Source organism: Cyclopterus lumpus, chromosome 24 (genome assembly GCF_009769545.1).
Source record: "Cyclopterus lumpus isolate fCycLum1 chromosome 24, fCycLum1.pri, whole genome shotgun sequence".
In the NCBI taxonomy this organism is placed as follows: domain Eukaryota; kingdom Metazoa; phylum Chordata; class Actinopteri; order Perciformes; family Cyclopteridae; genus Cyclopterus; species Cyclopterus lumpus.
In genome coordinates this window covers 12,056,220-12,075,839 of record NC_046989.1, presented here as the reverse complement: position 1 = coordinate 12,075,839, position 19,620 = coordinate 12,056,220, and the positions used below count along the sequence as shown (strand labels likewise).

General features: G+C 41.9%; 2 protein-coding genes across 3 annotated transcripts; both read left to right on the top strand.

Moving 5' to 3' along the window:
• The first annotated feature begins 543 nt into the window (after positions 1–543).
• On the top strand, positions 544–10,636 carry xkr5a (XK related 5a). The gene is made up of 7 exons (XM_034527489.1): positions 544–815; positions 1,859–2,042; positions 6,640–6,824; positions 6,940–7,152; positions 7,408–7,577; positions 7,797–7,908; positions 8,499–10,636. The coding sequence occupies exons 1-7, from the start codon at positions 683–685 to the stop codon at positions 9,443–9,445; spliced, it is 1,944 nt and encodes a 647-aa protein (XP_034383380.1). The 5' UTR covers positions 544–682; the 3' UTR covers positions 9,446–10,636.
• Positions 10,637–11,335: 699 nt separating this feature from the next.
• tram2 (translocation associated membrane protein 2) lies at positions 11,336–18,575 on the top strand. Of its 2 annotated transcripts, none has more exons than XM_034527491.1 (11): positions 11,336–11,551; positions 13,508–13,571; positions 13,829–13,938; positions 14,723–14,839; positions 14,942–15,000; positions 15,681–15,765; positions 16,229–16,299; positions 16,452–16,556; positions 16,703–16,846; positions 17,423–17,580; positions 17,790–18,575. In XM_034527491.1, the coding sequence occupies exons 1-11, from the start codon at positions 11,432–11,434 to the stop codon at positions 17,864–17,866; spliced, it is 1,110 nt and encodes a 369-aa protein (XP_034383382.1). In that variant the 5' UTR covers positions 11,336–11,431; the 3' UTR covers positions 17,867–18,575. The 2 variants fall into 2 exon arrangements, with proteins under 2 accessions (XP_034383382.1, XP_034383383.1); XM_034527492.1 differs by lacking the exon at positions 11,336–11,551 and adding an exon at positions 12,292–12,766.
• Positions 18,576–19,620: the final 1,045 nt, after the last annotated feature.

The following is a 19,620-nucleotide window of genomic DNA, read 5'->3' as shown; positions in this document are numbered from 1 at the left end:
TCATAACGCAACGGGGTACAAGGCTTGGCATGGCATTCTCTGGGACTTTCTGTGCAGCGTTCCCTGACGCTCACGTTACAAATTAAAAAGGGTGTCAGGTTCAAAGTGTGATGAGATAAATTACAAAAATACAGATGCATCTGCAATGCTGATGACAAACTCAGCATCATACCATCAGCTGCTCTGGAGGTCTTTTGCCTTCCTACAAGCAAAGCAATGAAAGAAGATGGGATACCATCTGTTAACAAAGCAGGCTATAATTTGTGAAACACACGCACACACACACGCACACACGCGCGCGCGCGCGCACACACACACACACACACACACACACACACACACACACACACACACACACACACACACACACACCATGGCAAACCCCAAACCTAACTTGGACCCTGACTATAAAGCAGGAACATCTGATTAATTGGTCTCTCATTAGGAAACCAGTAAGATGAGCTCTGTACAGTAACAGTCACCGCTGGTAAACCGATGCCCCTTTAAAAAAACGCGCAGTGACGTCACATATTTTTTGACAAAGCAGGAGAAGCCAGGCAGGCAGCGCGAGGAGGAGGAGGAGGAGGAGGAGGAGAAGAAGAAGAAGAGAGCGAATGTATCCAGGCTGAAGGATGCCCAGCACAATGCCCCCGGTGTATTCCCACTCCCGGCTATCCGTATCATGATGAACGCCGCTGGGGCGGTCGCCCGCAGGATGCCGTCGGCGGCCCGGCGCAGCGGCTGCTGGATAGCGTGTTGCCAGGCGGTTCTGCTCGGCGCGTCGGCGCTGGTTATCGTGGCCGAACGGACCGCTCGTAAGTGGGCATAGAATTCCCGACGCTAGCGGTCTGCTAGACCGCCCGGTTGTGAGCTGAAATTGAATATGAAAAACTGTTTGTGTGGAGAATGCCCGTTGGCTTTAATGAATGGGAAATGTGTAGCTCAGCCCGTGTGCTTCGTGCTGGAGCTTTCCAGCAGCAGCAGCAGCCGTGGTTCAGGTCAGAAACGCGGTAACTCAGTCGTTACTATTGAGTTGGCAAACCTAGCTTGTATTTAAACGCACAGCCATGTACCGCTGACATTGGGGAGGGTTAGCCCAGCGGGGACCCCGGGACCTCCAGGGGTCATTCAGCGGGGTCACATGAAAACACACCCGCAGTAAAAGGGTTGTCCTTGATACGTAGGAATAATGGTCACCTTGTAGATTGTTCTTGCACCCACCCTCTAAATAATAAATAGCTCGTTATTACTTGTGTCATTACTATTAATACTACAGTTCAATTAGCTAATGCACTTCTGGAGTCTGTATTGAACACACTGTCAGGTGTGATGATTCCCTGACTCGGCAGATCAATGGGGCAAGGGCAGAGAGAGGAGGTGTACAGTGTGACTTTGCCTCCAGCAGGTAGGCCATTCCCACAAGATAAAACAACCCCACTATGCTGCTGCTTCGAACGGAGTCAGTGTGACACAGACACATTGCTTTATTTTTACAGTACAAGAGGTCTTATGTGCCAAATGGTAACTAATTGCATGCTGTGTTAAAGCCTCTGGGTTTGTCCTGGTGGAGTTTGCGTCTCGTTTGTCACCAGAACAGATTCCTCTTAAATTAAAGGATAATTCACTTGAGCAAGGTGTATGTGCTCTTTAATTTCTCAAGGGCTTTGCTGTGTTTGCTTCTGCAGCTCTCAACAAATCCTCACACATTTCATATAAAAACGGCATGACCATGTGATAAATCACACTGCACTTGTTAATCATATGCATTCTTAACATACATATCTCACTATATAAACAAACTATTCATACCAACTTGCATCTGTGCATCTGTATCTTTTTGTGTGTGTACTTGTGTTAGTGATCTACTGTATCGGGTTTTACCTTTGGAATGAGGAGACGCAGTGGGCGGGCCTCACTCTTGGCCTTTTTCTACCGGGAACAGCTGTTCAGCTGCTGAGTATGAAATGGTACTATGATGACGGTGATGACAGGCGGTGCTACCTCTCTGTCATACACATACTGCACTTGGGCATCTTCAAAAGGTAAGATATTCTGTTGCGTTCCCCTTGTTCTGATCCCACTGTTCCCTGGGGATCCTACATTGTTTATTAGAACAACAAGCTCATCATCCATTTTTCTTAAATACCCTCTTCTACCCCATCCCTATCGGTTTCATTATCTAGTCCAACTCTCCACACTCCACATAACAAGATACATGGCCCATGTGCTGGCTGTTGGCCTCTGCTTCCCATCTCTCTACACAAACTCCCAAAATATGAAAATTGAATACTTCACACAATGGACCCGCTAAAAGTGATAAGTTACAATGTCAAAGGCCTTCATAGCCCTGTTAAGAGAAAGAAAATTCTACATCAGATGAAACAAGCCAACTGCCACATTGCATTCCTCCAGGAAACACATCTATCTGATGCTGAACATGAAAAGTTGAGACGGTCCTGGGCAGATAAAGTATATTACTCCTCACACCGATCGGGGAGAAAAAAGGGAGTATCCATACTCATACACAGACAAATTAATTTCACACAAACACTAGTACACAAAGACACAGAGGGGAGATATATCTTAGTTAACGGATTAATTGATGGCACAGAAGTATCCCTCATTAATGTATATGCACCTAACGAAGACGAGCCTGGCTTTATCAGGACATTGTTCAATAAGATCCTACAATATAGTACAGGGCTGCTACTGATGGGAGGAGACCTCAATTGTGTAATGTCACAACTAATGGACCGACAACCTGCCTCTAAAACTCCGCTCTCTAGAATGAGTAGAATGCTCAAATACCAATCCCAGGAGGCAGGCCTTGTAGATATATGGAGAAGCAAGTTCCCGAGAGGCAGGGATTTCACGTTCTACTCAAACAGACATACATCCTATTCACGGATCGATTATTTCTTTACCATGAAAGCAGAGCTACATAGGATAGTGGACATTGAGATTCTTCCTATAACTATATCCGACCACGCACCTGTGGCATTAAAATGGGACATAGGCCAAAGACCAACCTCTAAACAATGGAGACTTAATGCATCTCTCCTTAATGATAAAGCATTTACCTCTTTTATTACAGCAGAACTCAAGGAATACTTGGATATCAATACCTTGGAGGAAACAACACCTCTTATACTCTGGGATTGTGCCAAAGCATACATCAGAGGACGTATTATTTCATTCACCTCTGCTAAGAGAAGAGGAAAAGAGTCCAAACAGAAAGAATTGGAAGATAAAATAAAAGACTTAGAACATAAACATAAACAATCTGCATCAGCCAATCTCCTAAATGACCTAAAGTCAACCCGAAGAGAGCTCAACAGCCTACTATCAGATAAAATTGAGGGAAGTTTAAGATTCACGAACCAAAGATACTATGAACACGGTAACAAAGCAAGCAGATTACTAGCATTTGGATTAAGAAAAAAACAATCATCTAATACAGTACAGAAAATTAAATCAAAAGAAACTTTTGTTACAAAACCAGATAAAATAGCAGAATCCTTCGCAGAGTTTTACAAATCCTTATACAAAAATACAGATACCTGCTCTGATAATGCAAAACTTACAAAGTTCTTAAATCCTATAAAATTAACTGAACTGACAGAATCAGCAGCCAAGGAATTAGAGAAGCCTATTGAGGAATGGGAGATCAAACAGGTGATCTCAACACTCAAAAATAATAAAAGCCCAGGACCGGATGGATATATTAATGAATTTTATAAAACCTTCAAGGATATGTTATCACCACTGTTGCTGAAAGCATACCACCATGCATTAGAATCTAAAACCATGGCACCATCTTGGGCTGAGGCAACTATAGTGGTAATTCATAAAGAAGGAAAAGACCCCACAGAGTGCCAATCATATAGACCGATATCACTGCTGAATGGGGACCTGCGCATTCTAACAGCAATCCTAGCAAGAAGAGTCAATCATATAATCACTAAAATCATCCATCCTGATCAGACGGGATTTATCACTGGAAGATACTATGGTGATAATTTACGACGCTTATTAAACATAATATCCCATCAAAAAGAAGAGAAAGTAGAAGCTATGATTTTGTCTCTAGATGCTCAAAAAGCATTTGACCGGGTATCGTGGCATTATCTATTTCAAACACTAAAAAGATTCAAATTTGGCCCCAACTTTTTGAATTGGATACAAACACTATATTCGTCACCACAAGCAGCTGTTAAAGTGAATGGATACAGATCACAAAGATTCACATTGGAACGCGGCTGCAGACAAGGCTGCCCTTTATCCCCCCTGCTGTTTGCAATTAGTATCGAACCCCTAGCCCAGCTTATCAGAGATGATAATAAAATAAAAGGAACTGTAATACATAAAGAGGATCATAAAATATCCCTGTATGCTGATGATGTATTATTATATCTGACACAACCTGCATCAACAATACCACATCTAAAGGAACTCATCTCACAGTATGGATACTACTCTGGATATAAGGTAAATGTGGAAAAAACAGAGGCTATGGATATCAATGGAAACATCTCAAGAAATGTAAAACTCCAAAGTGGATTTAAATGGCCAAATGACGGTATAAAGTACCTTGGTATATACATCCCCTCATCGCTACAGAAGTTATATGAGGCCAATTATAGTAGAATGATTCGGTGCATTGACAGTGACCTGGAACGATGGTCTACGCTCCCTTTGTCCCTGCTTGGTCGTGTTGAAAGTATTCGCATGAATGTCCTGCCCAGACTTCTCTACTTATTTCAGATGCTACCTATAGAAATTCCAAAATCTAGTTTTGATAACCTGGATAAAATCATTTCTAAATTTATCTGGCAAAAAAAGCGTCCTAGAATTAGACTTAAAACATTACAGCTCTCTAAACTAAATGGAGGCCTTAAACTCCCAAACTTAAAATATTACTTCTGGGCTGCACAAATGAAACCTCTGATAGTGTGGATTCAGAATGGCACATACACTCGCTGGCTTAATATTGAGAAAAACATATGCCCAGAGCCCTTACAAGTCTTGCCTTTTTCAGATGCGCCCGTAAAAGAAGTGGCAGAGTGGACTAAGATTACTCTTAAAATCTGGAACAAAATACAGACAGCTTTTGGGCTTCCAAAATGTATTTCATTACTAACGAGCATCGGATCTATGAAGACCTTCACACCCAACAATCTGGATACGGGCTTTAGAAAGTGGTCAGACATGGGACTGGCTCACCTGCACCAGTTATTTAATGAGGATAACCTCAAGACATTCGAGCAGCTGAAAAAAGATTTTGATCTTCCCAAAACCGATTTCTACAGGTACCTACAATTAAGAACTTTTCTAACAACACACAAAGAGTGGGGAAAGCTTGTGAAACGTACACCCCTAGAAAGGTTTTTAATCGAGATACAGATGGGGAATGAAGATAAGAAAACAATAAGTAAATTATATAGCATATTTCTATCTATGAATCTACATAATTCCCAACAGATAAAGCAGAGATGGGAAGCGGAAATGAACACGATCATTCCACAGAATAACTGGGAGGAAATGTGCACAGAGGCACACCTAGTTACAAACTCAAACACCTGGAGAGAATTTAAATGGAAAATAATCACCAGATTCTTCAGAACACCAGAAATAGTAGCTAAGATGGGCCCAACACATTCCAACTTGTGTTGGCGGAACTGTGGAAGCGCTGCCAATCATACACATATATTCTGGCTATGCCCTAAATTAAATACATACTGGAGAGAAGTCTTTGATGCCCTCAAAGAAATCTTCCAACAGGACATCCAACAAGACCCTACAGTAGCACTATTGGGAGCGATACCTGAAGGCCTGGATGGGAGGGCCAAAAAATACCTCCTAAACATATTACTCACAGCAGCATTGAAGGGTATAACCATCAGATGGTTAAAACCGGATCCCCCAACATACGACTTATGGATCCAAAAAGTATGGGACATCTATCAAATGGAGCGAATCACATATTCATTAAGGCTCCAGAAGCCTATCTTTACCAAACGATGGGGTCCTGTCGCAGCATTGTTACTACAATGATTGTTATTACTGAATGTTGCTCGGCCCTCTGTTTGAACTGCTCTTGTTAACTGTCTCTGGGCACACACACATCATACACAATCCTCTATGAAAAGCATATATAGCACATACACTCAGGAGTGGACAATCATTATTCAAATTAATTATTTTATTTCATTTGTATCATTTGTATTTAATTTCTATTTTATGCAATCTTTTCATTATCCTCATTTCTCCTCTTCTTTTCATTCTTGGAATGATCACCTTTGATGTTTGTTGTTCTTTATGTCTTGTACACTGTACCTGAATATCATGTGAACCAAGACATACAACTGAAAAATTGACAGGAACGACTGTATGAAAATACATATTGTTTGTTGTTGAAAACTAAATAAAAAAAAGTGAGTTAAAAAAAAAAAAAAGGTAAGATATTTACAACTCCAGATGTTGTATTACAAAATATAGCATCATTTGCATATATAGAATATGTTGTTAGGATTTAATCCAGTGTGCCAAACAACAAAAAACTATCAAGTAGTCCGAAAAAACAGGAGGTTACTGTGTATTACTTCTTTGGTATCTGTCTCTGTCTCCCTCTACTGGCAGGCTATGGGATTGCATGAGGTCTGTGGTGCACATGCAGGGGTCAGTAGCAGAGCTTGGAGCTGCTGTCATGCAGCAAGCAGATGTTGCTGCTCTTTGGTTGCTGGAGGCCCTCGTCCTCACGCTGCCTCAGAGCCTGCTGCAGGCATATGTTGTGGTGTCCACTGATGTGGGCATCATGTCCCCAGGTAAACTGATCGCAGCATCAGTTATTGGCTCAACGCCTTGTTAGGCCAGTTGTCGTAGACCGATGAAGAGATACAATATTTTGTTCATACTTTCTCCTTTTGTTTTTACCGCCAGTGGCCTATTGCTGTGGACTGTGTGTGCTGTCTATTTCCTGGGCCCTGGTGCTGTACAGCAGAGCCTGCTGTCTGATACGACCGGGCCACCTGGCCATGCCTCCGGCAGCCCTGCTGTGCCAGCTGGTGTGGAGGGCAGGCATGCTGGGTTCAAGGGTGACTTGCCTCATGTTCTTCGCCAGGGTCTTTAATTGGTGGGTCTGTGGAGTAGTAGGTGAGCAGCAGGCTTCATGGCGTTTTTTTTGTAGCCGTTTAAAAGCAAAATTGATAATACATTATTGCCGTATAGCATGCAAATAGACCTCAATGACTAACCCAGGTATTGATTCTTCTTAATTTATACATGAGGTAGTAATGCGTGATGTAACAATCCTAAGAATGATGCAGCATATCCTCTTAATGCTTCTCTGCATCAGTTTGATACCAATTTCGCTTGTATCTCCAAGTCTATTTATGCGTTGACCTCCAGGTTTCCACTGGCTCACGGCCTCCTTCTGGCTGGTATCACAGCAACCTGACATCTGCACCGGCCGCTGGTGTTGGCGTGCCTTTAATGGCATTATGGGGCTGGTCCATGTTTTCCTCTTCCTCAATATCAAAGACGGACCATCGCGCTTTCGCATGGCCAGTTTTTATGCAGTAAGAAATCACTTTTTACTGTGTTGGATTATGGTGCCGGTTTTTAATATGTTGTTTTGCATTACAAATACAGCACTCAATGCCTCAAGGACTTAGACACTCAGATACACACACACAGACAGATGGTTTGCATTGTCATCCTCACCTCTGCGTGCTTGGCTTACAATGACGTAAAGCTGTCAGAGATGACTGATGGTGTGACCTTCTCTCCTCATTCAGTTCATGCTTGTAGAGAACGCCACTCTGCTACTTGCCGCCTCCGACTTCCTTAGCGAAGCATCTTGGGACAGCATGACCCTTCCCACCACTGTGCTGTGTAGCTTTATCCTTGGTGAGTCACTCTCGTTATCTGCATCGCTATCTGTCGCAGATGTTTTGGTGTTCAATGCTTACACTTAGACTAGCGTCAAAGCGTCTAATAGTTTCAGTGGTATCTGAGAAATTCTACCCTGACGGTGATTAAAATCAATTAAAAATAATTAGTAGAAAAACACAGACATGGCTAGGCTTGTAACGGTATGAGGTTTTTACAGTGCGATGACCATCTCGGAAAATATCACAGTATACAGTTTAACACTTTTAACACCTTAAACTAACACACACACTCACTTATGTCAGTTTTTGTCCATTCCATAGATAAGCAAATGTACACTGTAGGATAACAGCCAATGATACTGGTATACCGTGACAACATTAGCTATGGCGTTACAAACGGTAATTGAACTTTAAGTGCTACTTGTTAAATAACAATGATAGCATAAACATTATATATGGTGCAAATAAACCTCCTTAACAAAGATATTGGATGCAAGATATTTATGTGGGATAGTCTGCCTTTTCAGTCATTTTTTTAAATGGTTGTAAATAAACTGTAAAACTGATTGTTCTAAAATCCACTTGTTCTTGTTCCCTGCTGCCCAGGCGCTACCTCCCTCGTCCTATACTACAGGTTCCTCCACCCCAAGTCAACAGAGATCTCCCAGGGTACGAACCACAACCACATGGGCAGCACGTGTATAGAACGAGGGGAGTCCTCTTTCTCTCTCGGGGACAAAAGCCTGCCAGCTGCCTCCATTCAAAACCACGGCAGCTTCTCCCTCTCAGGTGTGGCTGGTTCTCTGCTGGAGCACCCAGGAACCTGTGGGGGCCGGGCTAACAGCTCCTGTCCATGCTACCACCACCACTGGCTCCTCATCCGGCTGGCTCTGAAAACAGGAGACCTGGGGAAGATCAATAGAGCGTATGGGGCCGGCGGAGCAGCAGCCATGCTGGATATGGAGGAGTACAACCAAGAGTTTAAGAGTAACGAGGGCATGACTATCACAGCAGGAGGCAGCTGCGAGGGGGTCTCCACTTCTGAGTCTCAGGGGAAAGGCCTGGCACCTCTCTCAGACTGCAAAGACGAGTTCCAGAGTGTGAGCGAGCCCACATCAACCGAACAACCCGAAGAAGAGGATGACAGTCTGGAGATGGAGAGCCCGATGGAGTCACCCACATCGGATTTCAAACGGAGCTCACCAGAGGGCAAGTCTGTGTTTGGAGACAGCCCAGAGCCTTACTTTTGTCCTACAGAGTCAAGTTCAACCTTATATTTCAGCGCTGACCCTCAGTCTCCCAGCAGTACCAGTAACCCCCGTTTTGACCGGGACCTAGGAGGTCTGGAACAGGGGGTGCGCCTCAACTCAATTCCCAGTGATCCAGCTCTTCACAGAGATATTCGTGGGCTCATGGGCCGGGTGGGGCCACGCTGCACTTCCACTCCTAAATTGGACTCTGGAGTGCTGGACTTCCCGTCCAGCGTCCCTCATCTCACAGGTCCCAGGAGGCAGCTTATAATGTCCCGGAGAGAGGAAGAAGATAACTTCTAGGTTTCTTCAGACAGAATCAGGGAAAGAGTACACCAACTTTTTGAAAGGCTGCTTTTTCATCTGCTCAGTGCTGGAGGATGAGAATGCTGGCAGAACTTTGACCTCTCTATGTCGATATATTTAGTACCGTATTTACGACAGTTCTGGTAAAAATACTAAACTGGCCTGTATTCTTCTCAAATCATGAACAATTTTTTAAAAGCATTGCTTTTCTCAATTGCTGGACACAATGAAAACCTCAGCAATGTTTTCATCAGACATCGAGCTGATTTGGCCATAAAGGTGGTATATGGAGCTCAGTCACACCTTCCACCTGACTAAACATTTTATATTTCTTTGGTAGCAATTAACTTAAGCCTCAAGAACTTTACTGTGCGACAAAATGAACACTGGTTCTGCCAGTTTGTAATCATGTGTTGAGGAAGTAGCCATGCGTTGTATCAATAAACGTCATTAGAAGTGTGCAGCTGTTTTAAGATCTTGAACACATCTATATTACATACCAAAACTGTTGTTATTCATGTTAATAATCGCCAGCAGTCATGCGAATGGAGAAACTATTCCGAGATCTACAGGGGACAGGAGTGTCTGACCTTTGGATCTTTATCATCTCAGTATAAGCCAGATCTTTGTTGGCTTTATAAAAGCACAAATATCTTCTGTACCATATTATTATTATTATTATTATTGCTGTGATTTTTTTGTTATTCCCATATAAAGAAACAAATCCCCGGTCTCCTCAGAGAATAATAAACTGTATTTTTCTTATAATCAATCATGTCAACTGACATTGCTTTGAAGCAGGGCTTGTGTTTCAACCTGGTAAAAACTGTGTTTGATGTTTTATCTTTATTTACATGTTGACCATGTAATTGCAAAAATGTCGTTTGAATTTATATTATGTTTTTGAAAAAAATGTCTCAGGCACTCACTTTAAAAGCTTTCTAATGTGTAACAAAATGAAAAGATGCTAATGAGGTACTTGTAGTGACTTTTTGATGTGCTCTTGATGCTATTTCTGGGGCACACATGCATTTCTGCCCATTACTGCTCGGTAAAAGGGATGATATCCACAAACACAGCAGTGAAATGATGCACCCAGGTGACTGCCTGTATGGTATTTTGTGAAAGTGAAAGGCCACTGGTGGCTTTAAATAAGCAATAAATAACCTGCATATTGGGGTGACTGGAGTACAAGTGTTTGTCATCATTAAAATGTTGATGTTTTATTTAAGTTATCAAAGTAAGTTGTTTTTGAGTTGAATTGTTTTTGAGAATTGAAGATGTGCTCTGGGGCCGCCAGTGTTCAGATATTTTACTAAACCTAGACTGTAGAAGTACTATCTTACAAGTAAAGATCCTGCATTCAAAAGCACACAAATATACTTTTAAGTACCAGAAGTAAAAGTACTCACTATGGTCCTTTTCAGAATAATGTATATTATAGTTTGGAATCATAATTAGTAATACGAGAACATTACTTTAGTGTTGCTGGTACAGGTGAAGCTAATTTCAATGAAATCATATATTGTTGGTTAGCCTATCTATAATAAATGACCATAGAGTATTATTTTATATCTAATTTGTATTAATTATCTAATTCTGTAAAGTAACTAAAGCTATCAAATAAAGGTATGTAATGGAGTAAAAGGTGCAATATTTGCCTCTGAAATGTGGTGGAGTGATTACAAAGTAGTCTAAGTGGGAAATACTAATGGCACAGTGCAAGTACCTCAAAATAGTACTAGTGCTTTAGTAACTATACTTATTTTCCACCACCGGTGACCGCTCAGGTCGAAATGGCCTTTTATCATAGTAGACTGAACTTATTGTGTTAATGGTTAGGCGGCCTCGAAGAAGGTATTTATGGCACTCGCCCTTTAAGAAGTGGCGCATGCGTATATCAGTGAGAAAGTTAACTCCTGAACTTCGTAGTCAGAAAAATTCAGATTTATAAAATTGCAGGGAAAACACCATTGAGTTGACATGGCATTTCGCCGAAGAAACAAGAGTTATCCATTCTTCAGCCAGGAGTTCTTAATTCAAAACCATGCCGACATCGTCTTCAGTTTGGTGATTTTCATTTTGATTGGCTTGATGTTTGAGGTGAGATGAACTCCGATTCTTTCTTCCCTCGTCTCACTCAGCTGTACTGTCAAGCCCGCTGCACGTTCAAAGGTGGAAACTATTATCGTTTGCTTTGTAACAATGTCTTGTTAGACTGCATCTTCGCTTCATATCAGTGCCGCGGGTATGGTGGCAGCTTGCAGCAGTTTTTTTTTTTCTTCTTGGTTTTTAAAAAAATAAGTTTTATGAACAATGAATGTTGCTCCGTTCGCAGTCGAAGTAGCAACGTACGCTTAAAAACTGAGCCAGACTGTAAACAGCGGGGTGTAAGCTGCAACTTTACACGTTTATTGCTAGTTAAACTGTGATATGTTCAAAGTTGTCGGTATTTTGCATTCTTGCTACCTAAAAGTTAATTTCAAAAGGAGTTTAATAAACCGTGATGCAACTGAAAACTCATCTGATGGCACAGCCATATATGTGTCTCCTCATATAGTACATAATGGAACTTATTCGTTTCCTGGAATGCACATTTTACCCCTTTTTTTTCACGCCGTCTCGTTCCAGTTTCCAGCAAAGACAGACCGCCGCTACATTTTGATTCCAAGAATTGTCAGTTGCCACAGGGAGTCACGCCAAGACGGCAACTAACGCTTTTTTAGCGTTCAAATTAAAAGCGTCGCTGTTGCTTGGAATGTGATTCAACAGACGTCCGACAGCGAGGGGTTTTATTTTGAAAAGCGTAGACGGAAGTGGTGAGACCTTCCCGTCGCTGGCTTGACAGTGATAGTTAACTGCCACGTCTCAATCTTTGAGCGGTTGCTGCTGGCTCTCCGTGGGCTCAGCCGTCCTCAGGACTGCTTTGACCCGACTTTGTCAACGTTGCTTTGACCTGACTTTCCTAACGGGGTCTCTCAAAAGCTAATGGCTATCAAACAGGCTTGCCGCTTGAGCTTCTTTTTTTGCATAGCTAAATTTCAATCCGGAAGCCTGGTTGAGATCACACAACTCGGCAGGGGATTTCCTTTTTTTTCGTTTAGGAAAAAAGAGAACAACCATGCTACACAGCTGGTCTTGAATTTGACAGTCTGACGTTGACAGATCTCCTGGAGCCTCGGCTAGCAAGGAATGACTGGTGACTGAAGTGTTGCACCGAGGCTCCCAAACAGCGGGGTCCCTTCTGGGCTCAGTCAGGAGGACTCGTTAATAACTATGCACCCAGTCCTGTGGAGCAAAGAGGGATGCTTTAGAAATGTGAGGGCTCACAGGGTGATGCATGGTATCATAGACATCTGATACACAACCCTACATTACCATGATCGTTAAACATTAGTCAACTCCTCAACTGAACAATGATGACCATTTTCAAAGGCCTCAATAATTTATCAAGCAACAATATGGTGTCAGCTTCTCAAATGTGAGCACTTCCTACTTTTCTCCCTTTTTAAAATGAATGTTCCAATTTAAATAACGTTGTGTTTTATAATGCCGGTTGAGCAAAATAAGCCATTTGAAAACATTCCTTTTTGGCTCTGAGAAAGTGTGATTGGGATGTTTCTCTATTTTCTGACATTTTAGAGAATAAATGGTTGTTCATTTAATTGCAAATATAATTGTAGACAAATTCATCTCGCGAGATACTGGATAGGTTTCCCTCTTTAGGCCTCCAAAAGTTACTCCGATAAAACTATATTCAAAATCTGAAGATCTCAGTTTTGAGTGAACTCCTCACAGCCACATAGACCTGTGACAAGGGGCTACAGATTGTTCAGCTCCCAGTAGGTTACGATGCCACAGGGGAGGAATGGCAGACAATATTCTAAACATCATGATATATTCTGAAAAGCTAGGATTCTCGCTCGCTCTCTATGCCCCGATGCACTCGTCAGCACACACACAGACACCTGCCACAAACCCACATACTGTACATGCTTTGACGACTAGCCTCTTGATGTTCTCTGACATATGCTAATTCCCATATCATCTAATTTCCAGGCAACAGCCAAGACGGCCATACTCTTCATTCAGCCTCAGTACAATGTCACCACACTCTCACCAGGTATGCAGTGGTTATTAAAAACTAACTTTAATTCAAGGTCTATGGCTTATCTACACTTTTTTTTTTTATTGATACGTTTCAGTTTCACTTCTGCTTTTGCTGTTCCTGCATATAACATCATCCTATTATTGCCACTGAATTATGACTTCAAAATGAGTTTACATTGCTTCAGGATGTTTAACACACCTCTCATTGAAAATGTGCTCTGTGTGTGTGTGTGTGTGTGTGTGTGTTTGACCCCTCCTATGTGTGCTTAGAGGGCGAGGTGACGTTCTACCACAACGGATGGAAGGACTCTGCCACCATCCTCTTTTATTTCTTCATCACCATCATCCTCCATGCAGTCGTGCAGGAGTATCTTCTGGATGTAAGTCCCTAGTCACAGCATCACAAGAGGGTCGACACCCAGAGAGGTCCTTCTAGACTTCAAATATACTGTCAGTGATGGAAGTAAAAAGGCAAGCGAGTAAATAATTAAATGAGAATAAGGCTTTATTTTACAAGACAATCCTTTACCAAGAAAATAAATACAAATAAAATAGAAAATAGTAATTTCCTTTCTCAATATAAACCCAAGTAAGTGTACATTCATTATTAATGCATAACTGGATAATTATCCATGTTTGTTGAATTATATGTGCATTGCATTTGTACAACTGTAACATTGCTTTATACTTAGTACCAAATTCCAAGGAACCTTAAAAAGATTGTTAGGAAATGATGGACCCTTTTTAAATTAAATGTTAACTAACTTTGGTTATCAGCGATATCCCATCAATAGTAAGGAAAGGGAAGACGTTGTTCAGACTAAATCAATAAGGCTGACATTGCTCCAGTTCTCTTGGGAAGAGAGAGTAGACTGTAATCCATCGGAAGGTATGAGCCCCTGTGTCATTGTTTAGAAACGGCACAGCGACAAGTTTTATTTTAGCACCATTTGAGGCTCACCACAATTTCCAAAGTGTCTTGAAAGGAATACTTCAGAGGAGTGTTTTCAGTAGCAGACATAAATAGTATCTGCTGTCTTTTCGTGTCCTAGTTATTGTACTGTGCCACTTCCTTGTGCGTGACACATTCAGCTGTCATCAGGCCAGCCATTATGCCCGGATCCAGTTGCATTCACATGATCTCTTGTATTGTTCATGTTGCAGAAAGTGAACCGGCGGCTCCACCTCTCCAAGAGCAAGAACAACAAGTTTAATGAGTCGGGTCAGCTGTGTGTGTTCCACCTGGTGTCGAGTGTGTGGAGCCTTTACATCCTCATAACAGTGAGTAAGGTTATTCAGTGACTACTTCAGGCATATCAAGGATAAGTAGTGTAACACACACACACACAACCGTATAAAGTGTTCTTCTCTTTGATTTCTCAGGAAGGATATCTCTTTCATCTCAGCAGTCTTTGGGAGAACTATCCCCATGTACACCTGAGGTATGAATGATGCAATACTTGATCTGTTAGGTGTATATGTATGTGTATATATATATATATATATATATATATATATATATATATTCTCTATCTCTCAACTTGATATCAGCTTGATATCAACTCAAATATTACAAAAAAACTCAATTTTGACTCGGGGTCCACTATAAAAATGCTGGGGTTCATATTGTAATTCAATAATTTCCACACAGTGGATCCAGGGAGTCTGGGGCCCCAAGTTGTCTGATTCGGTCTGTTGGTAATCCGGCTTTGGTCTACCGCCTGTAGTTTGTAGCTTATCATCTCTTCCTGACGTGTACTGCTTTCACCCCGCACACTGAGCCAAATCTAACCAGCCATGTTAACATGCAGTTTTTATTCTAAATACTCTCCAGTTTGGGCAGAACATGATTTTAAAAGGGGATTATAAAAGAATGAATTCAACACAGTTAAAAACGGGGACATTTCTGCTAGGTCTACTCATAATCAGGTTTCTTAAGTTTTTAACTTTTTTAGTTTTTATCATGAGAACCAAATCGAACTGTGAATGTGTCTCTGTGGCAGATGTGTAAATTGTACGGTCTCTCTCTCTCTCTCTCTCTCTCTCTCTCTCTCTCTCTCCTTCTTGCCCTCTTCCCTTCTTCCCTTTCTCCTACTTCCCTTCTGCCGGTCTGTGCTTCCAGGTTTCAGGTGAAGTTTTTCTACCTCACTCAGCTGGCCTACTGGCTCCATGCCTTGCCTGAGCTCTACTTCCAGAAAGTACGCAAGGTCAGTAAGGAGGCCCTGGAAACTGGATGCATTTTCGAGTGTGACTAGATAAGCTGTGTGTGTGTGTGTGTGTGTGTGTGTCTGTGTACACTTGTACATCTATCTTTGTGAGCACCCATTGTGAGCACCCAGACCTTTAGACTGTCAGAATGAGGACACTTTTGGGAAATGAGGACATTTTGGCAGATCCTCTCTTTTCCAACTGGCTGTTTGGGGGTAATAATTGGTTTTAAGGTTCCAGTTAGATTTAGGTTTCAGTAAGAATAAGAGTTGGGCTCAGGCATTTAATTAGTTGTGATGGTGGGAATGCTCTGTCAATGAGTGTGATGACAAAGACAGAAGTACAGGAACAAGTGTTCTGTTTCACATGAACGCACATTAGACAGAGTGACAAAGAACCAAAAGCTCAAGGAGTTAAAAATGCAATACCATTTGCAAATGAAGGCTGTTTGTTTTCGTTCAGGAGGAGATTTCTCGCCAGCTCCAGTACATCTGCCTGTACCTGCTGCACATCGCTGCAGCCTATTTCTTAAAGTAAGCGTTCAGCAGAAGAAGCTTTTCTTTTTGAGAACCTACAAATTCAAAGGCAAAATGCATATAGAGTCATGGATGTTCCCCACTGGATGATTTTACTTGCACAACTTATCTGTCGCCTGCTTCTTACCTCTTTTTTTGTTGTTGTTTAGTTTAAGTCGTGTGGGTGTGGTGCTCCTCTTCCTGCAGTACGTCTCAGAGCTGGGCTTCCACATCGCCAGACTCTTCTACTTCACTGATGAGAACCATCAGAAAATGTCAGTAACCTCACTGTTTTAGTGGTTTTGTCTTCTTTTTTTTTTTTTTTTTTTAAATGATCAAGCTTTTAGCGCCATGACTTGACCTTCAAGATGTATTGATATGTTCCTATGACAAACTGTTGTTGCTCTGTGTTGTGCTGCAGGTTTGACTTATGGGCAATGGGCTTTGTGTTTACCCGGATGGTCACGTTGACCCTGATGTTCCTGGCTGTTGGGTTTGGTCTGGCTCGTAGTGAGAACCAGGGGCTGGACTGGGAGATGGGCAACTTCAACACTGTACTGATAAGGTAACGACCGATGGCCAGCATCTGTGGATAATGAACTATTTTGAGGCACTGCTATTACTGTCTACAGCTGCTGTAACAACCGTATAGTCAGTTGGCGCCCTAATTGTTCTACAACATAAATTCACAGCACATTTAGCCAGGAATTTGACACTCATTGACCAAATATGACATCAATAACAATTTGCTATACTTACAGTTACATGACTATTAAGAACTTTATTTAAAAATATCTCTGAATATACAGTAATTCTATTCAATCAATCAATCTATCTATCTATATATTTGACTTTGTACTTTATTTTTGAGTTACTCTAATTGCACCTTTTTAATTTGACTTCTATTATTTATAATGCACTTTCGCCCCAGACAACAGACCTAGAGGATTACTTGAACACAGGTTGCAAACAGGGCAACTGGTCCAAAGAAAACAGTGGTCCCCTTGTTGTCCATGGCAACCATTACTTTCAAAGCCTGAGAAATTTAAGAAATGTTATTCATACCTTACTTCATGCAATGTCAGCTCCATTTCCCAAAGCACACAATTGCACTAATCTTCTGGCCTCGGGGCCCCTTCAGGATGACCGTTCTACTGCTGGTTTGTTTGACCCAATCTTGGCTACTCTGGAAGTTTATCCGCTTCCAGCTGAGACGCTGGCGGGAGTTTAGACACGAACAGGCTGTCCGCAAGAAGGCCGCCGCAAAACAACCCCTACGGCCAATGAAAAGAGACTCGCGTGAGTATAAACATGTTTAATTTACAACACCTTCGTCATCTCCTAATAGTTCCACATGTTCAATCAACAACTGTTTCAGAATATTACAATATTATTTTCCCCTGCACGCATTCTCTGCTTTCTTGTTTTTTTTTCCTGCTCACATTGAATGTTTGATATCCGCTTCATTAGTAGAGATCCTGACGTCTCACTTCTGTCTCTCCCGCTAGTTGGTCACCATGAAAATGGAGTTCTTAAAGCTGAGAATGGAGCCTCTCCTCGGACCAAAAAACTCAAATCCCCATAAGATCGCACATGTACTGGCCTGAACAGTGACCGTAGCCCTGGCCAAGGTTTCTCATCACCACAAGCCGGCGGCCACTGGCCACCAAACCTCTTGCTGAGTGTGTCCTGAGATGTACCAGGGACTCAGTCGCTACAGACTTAGGCTTCAATGCTGGAAAATGAAATCAAAGGAAACCCCTTGAGTCCAACAGACATTTACTATTTTCATCTTATCAGTATTTTTTATAAACCCACGCACCTGCTATCCCACGGAAAAGGAGCACCATAGTATGCAGAATGATTCAAATGTAAAGTGAACACCGTATGCGGCACACACGTTTTGCTGGCTGTGTGTCAATGTTGAATGTGTTGATGCATAAGTACTGTATAGTGTTGTCTGGTGTCACGGCTGTTTTCAGCTCTCATTGAATTGGCTTTGCTTGTTTTCTAGTCTGTCCTATTGGAGCAGGACAATGTTACTGGTATGGTGTGATGTAGGCGTACTGTATGCTGGCCTTAACGTTATCCCTTCACCATGTCTGGAAAGGGATTTTGGCCAACCAATGGTCACCTGGGCTCCTCCCAATGAATAATGTCTGTTTAAAATCCTAAATTAATCACAGGTCACTTAACAGATAAGCGTCAAGTACGTATGATATTACCGTCGGATATTACCGCATGCCATTAAATTTTTTTGTTTATTACTTTATTAAATAATGCATTTTTCTGAACTATTGTAACTGAAGTCATTTTTCTACACGTTTCCCTATTTTTCAGAAAAAAAAGCTTAAATTACAAATACATTATTCTCCCCCCCCCCCCCCCCCCCCCCCACACACACACCTAGGTTTCCATTGTTCTTTCATAATACAGTAAACAGCCGTGTGTTTAGGTGATTCTGTATTGGGTCGTGCAGGTGGACTCGACCAATGAGCATGGAGGAGTCCCCTTCACCTGAATGCTAATGACAGCATGCTAAACGTGCCCCTTGTTTTATGTGGATGAGGGAACCATGGTTTTCTAGATAAATGTACATGCTTGATTGCCGGTGTGTGTGTGTGTGTGTGTGTGTGTGTATATAACCTTTCCTAAATTTCTATATTTACTTGCAGCTGTTCAGATTTGAGGGTCAGCCGTGGTAACCGCTTGGTATATTCCCAAAATAAGAAGACTATTCTGAAGTCAACCACACCAACAACATACAATTGTTGAATGTAATGAATTTCCGCCAAACCAATGCCATTTTCTGCAGCAGGTCCACGATGTGTTTTGTGTGGGTCCAGACCTTTCAATCTGTCCGAGTGTGAGTCGACTGATTCGTCTGGCATTGTGACGATTGATAAAAAAGTAATCGAGCCAATGAGTGCCATGGGCGGGACTAATGCTGTCGTCAAGCAGTTGCCAAGTCGTTGTCAAGCTTTTCGCTTCTCCCCACTGGATTTGGGGAGAGTCATCTACCAACTTACCCCTCTGGTAGGCTTCTCTTGAAGTTATGTCAGAATAAGCAAATACTAGTGATTGATGGTCTTTTTTTTTTTGTAGGCCAACTAATGACACATTTAATATTTGAGGAAAAGTTAACTATTTACTTTGCTTCACTTTTAAAACACTGTTACAAAGTATATTCACATAATGACACATCACCCGTCAGCTTAAAATGATGTTGGATTCAGGCGGATATGTCGGTCCCAAGTGATTGGTTATCAAAAATCTAATGCAAATGGGTAAGTGTGGAAGCAATGTCAGACTGAGAATGGAAAGAGTAACAGTGTAATG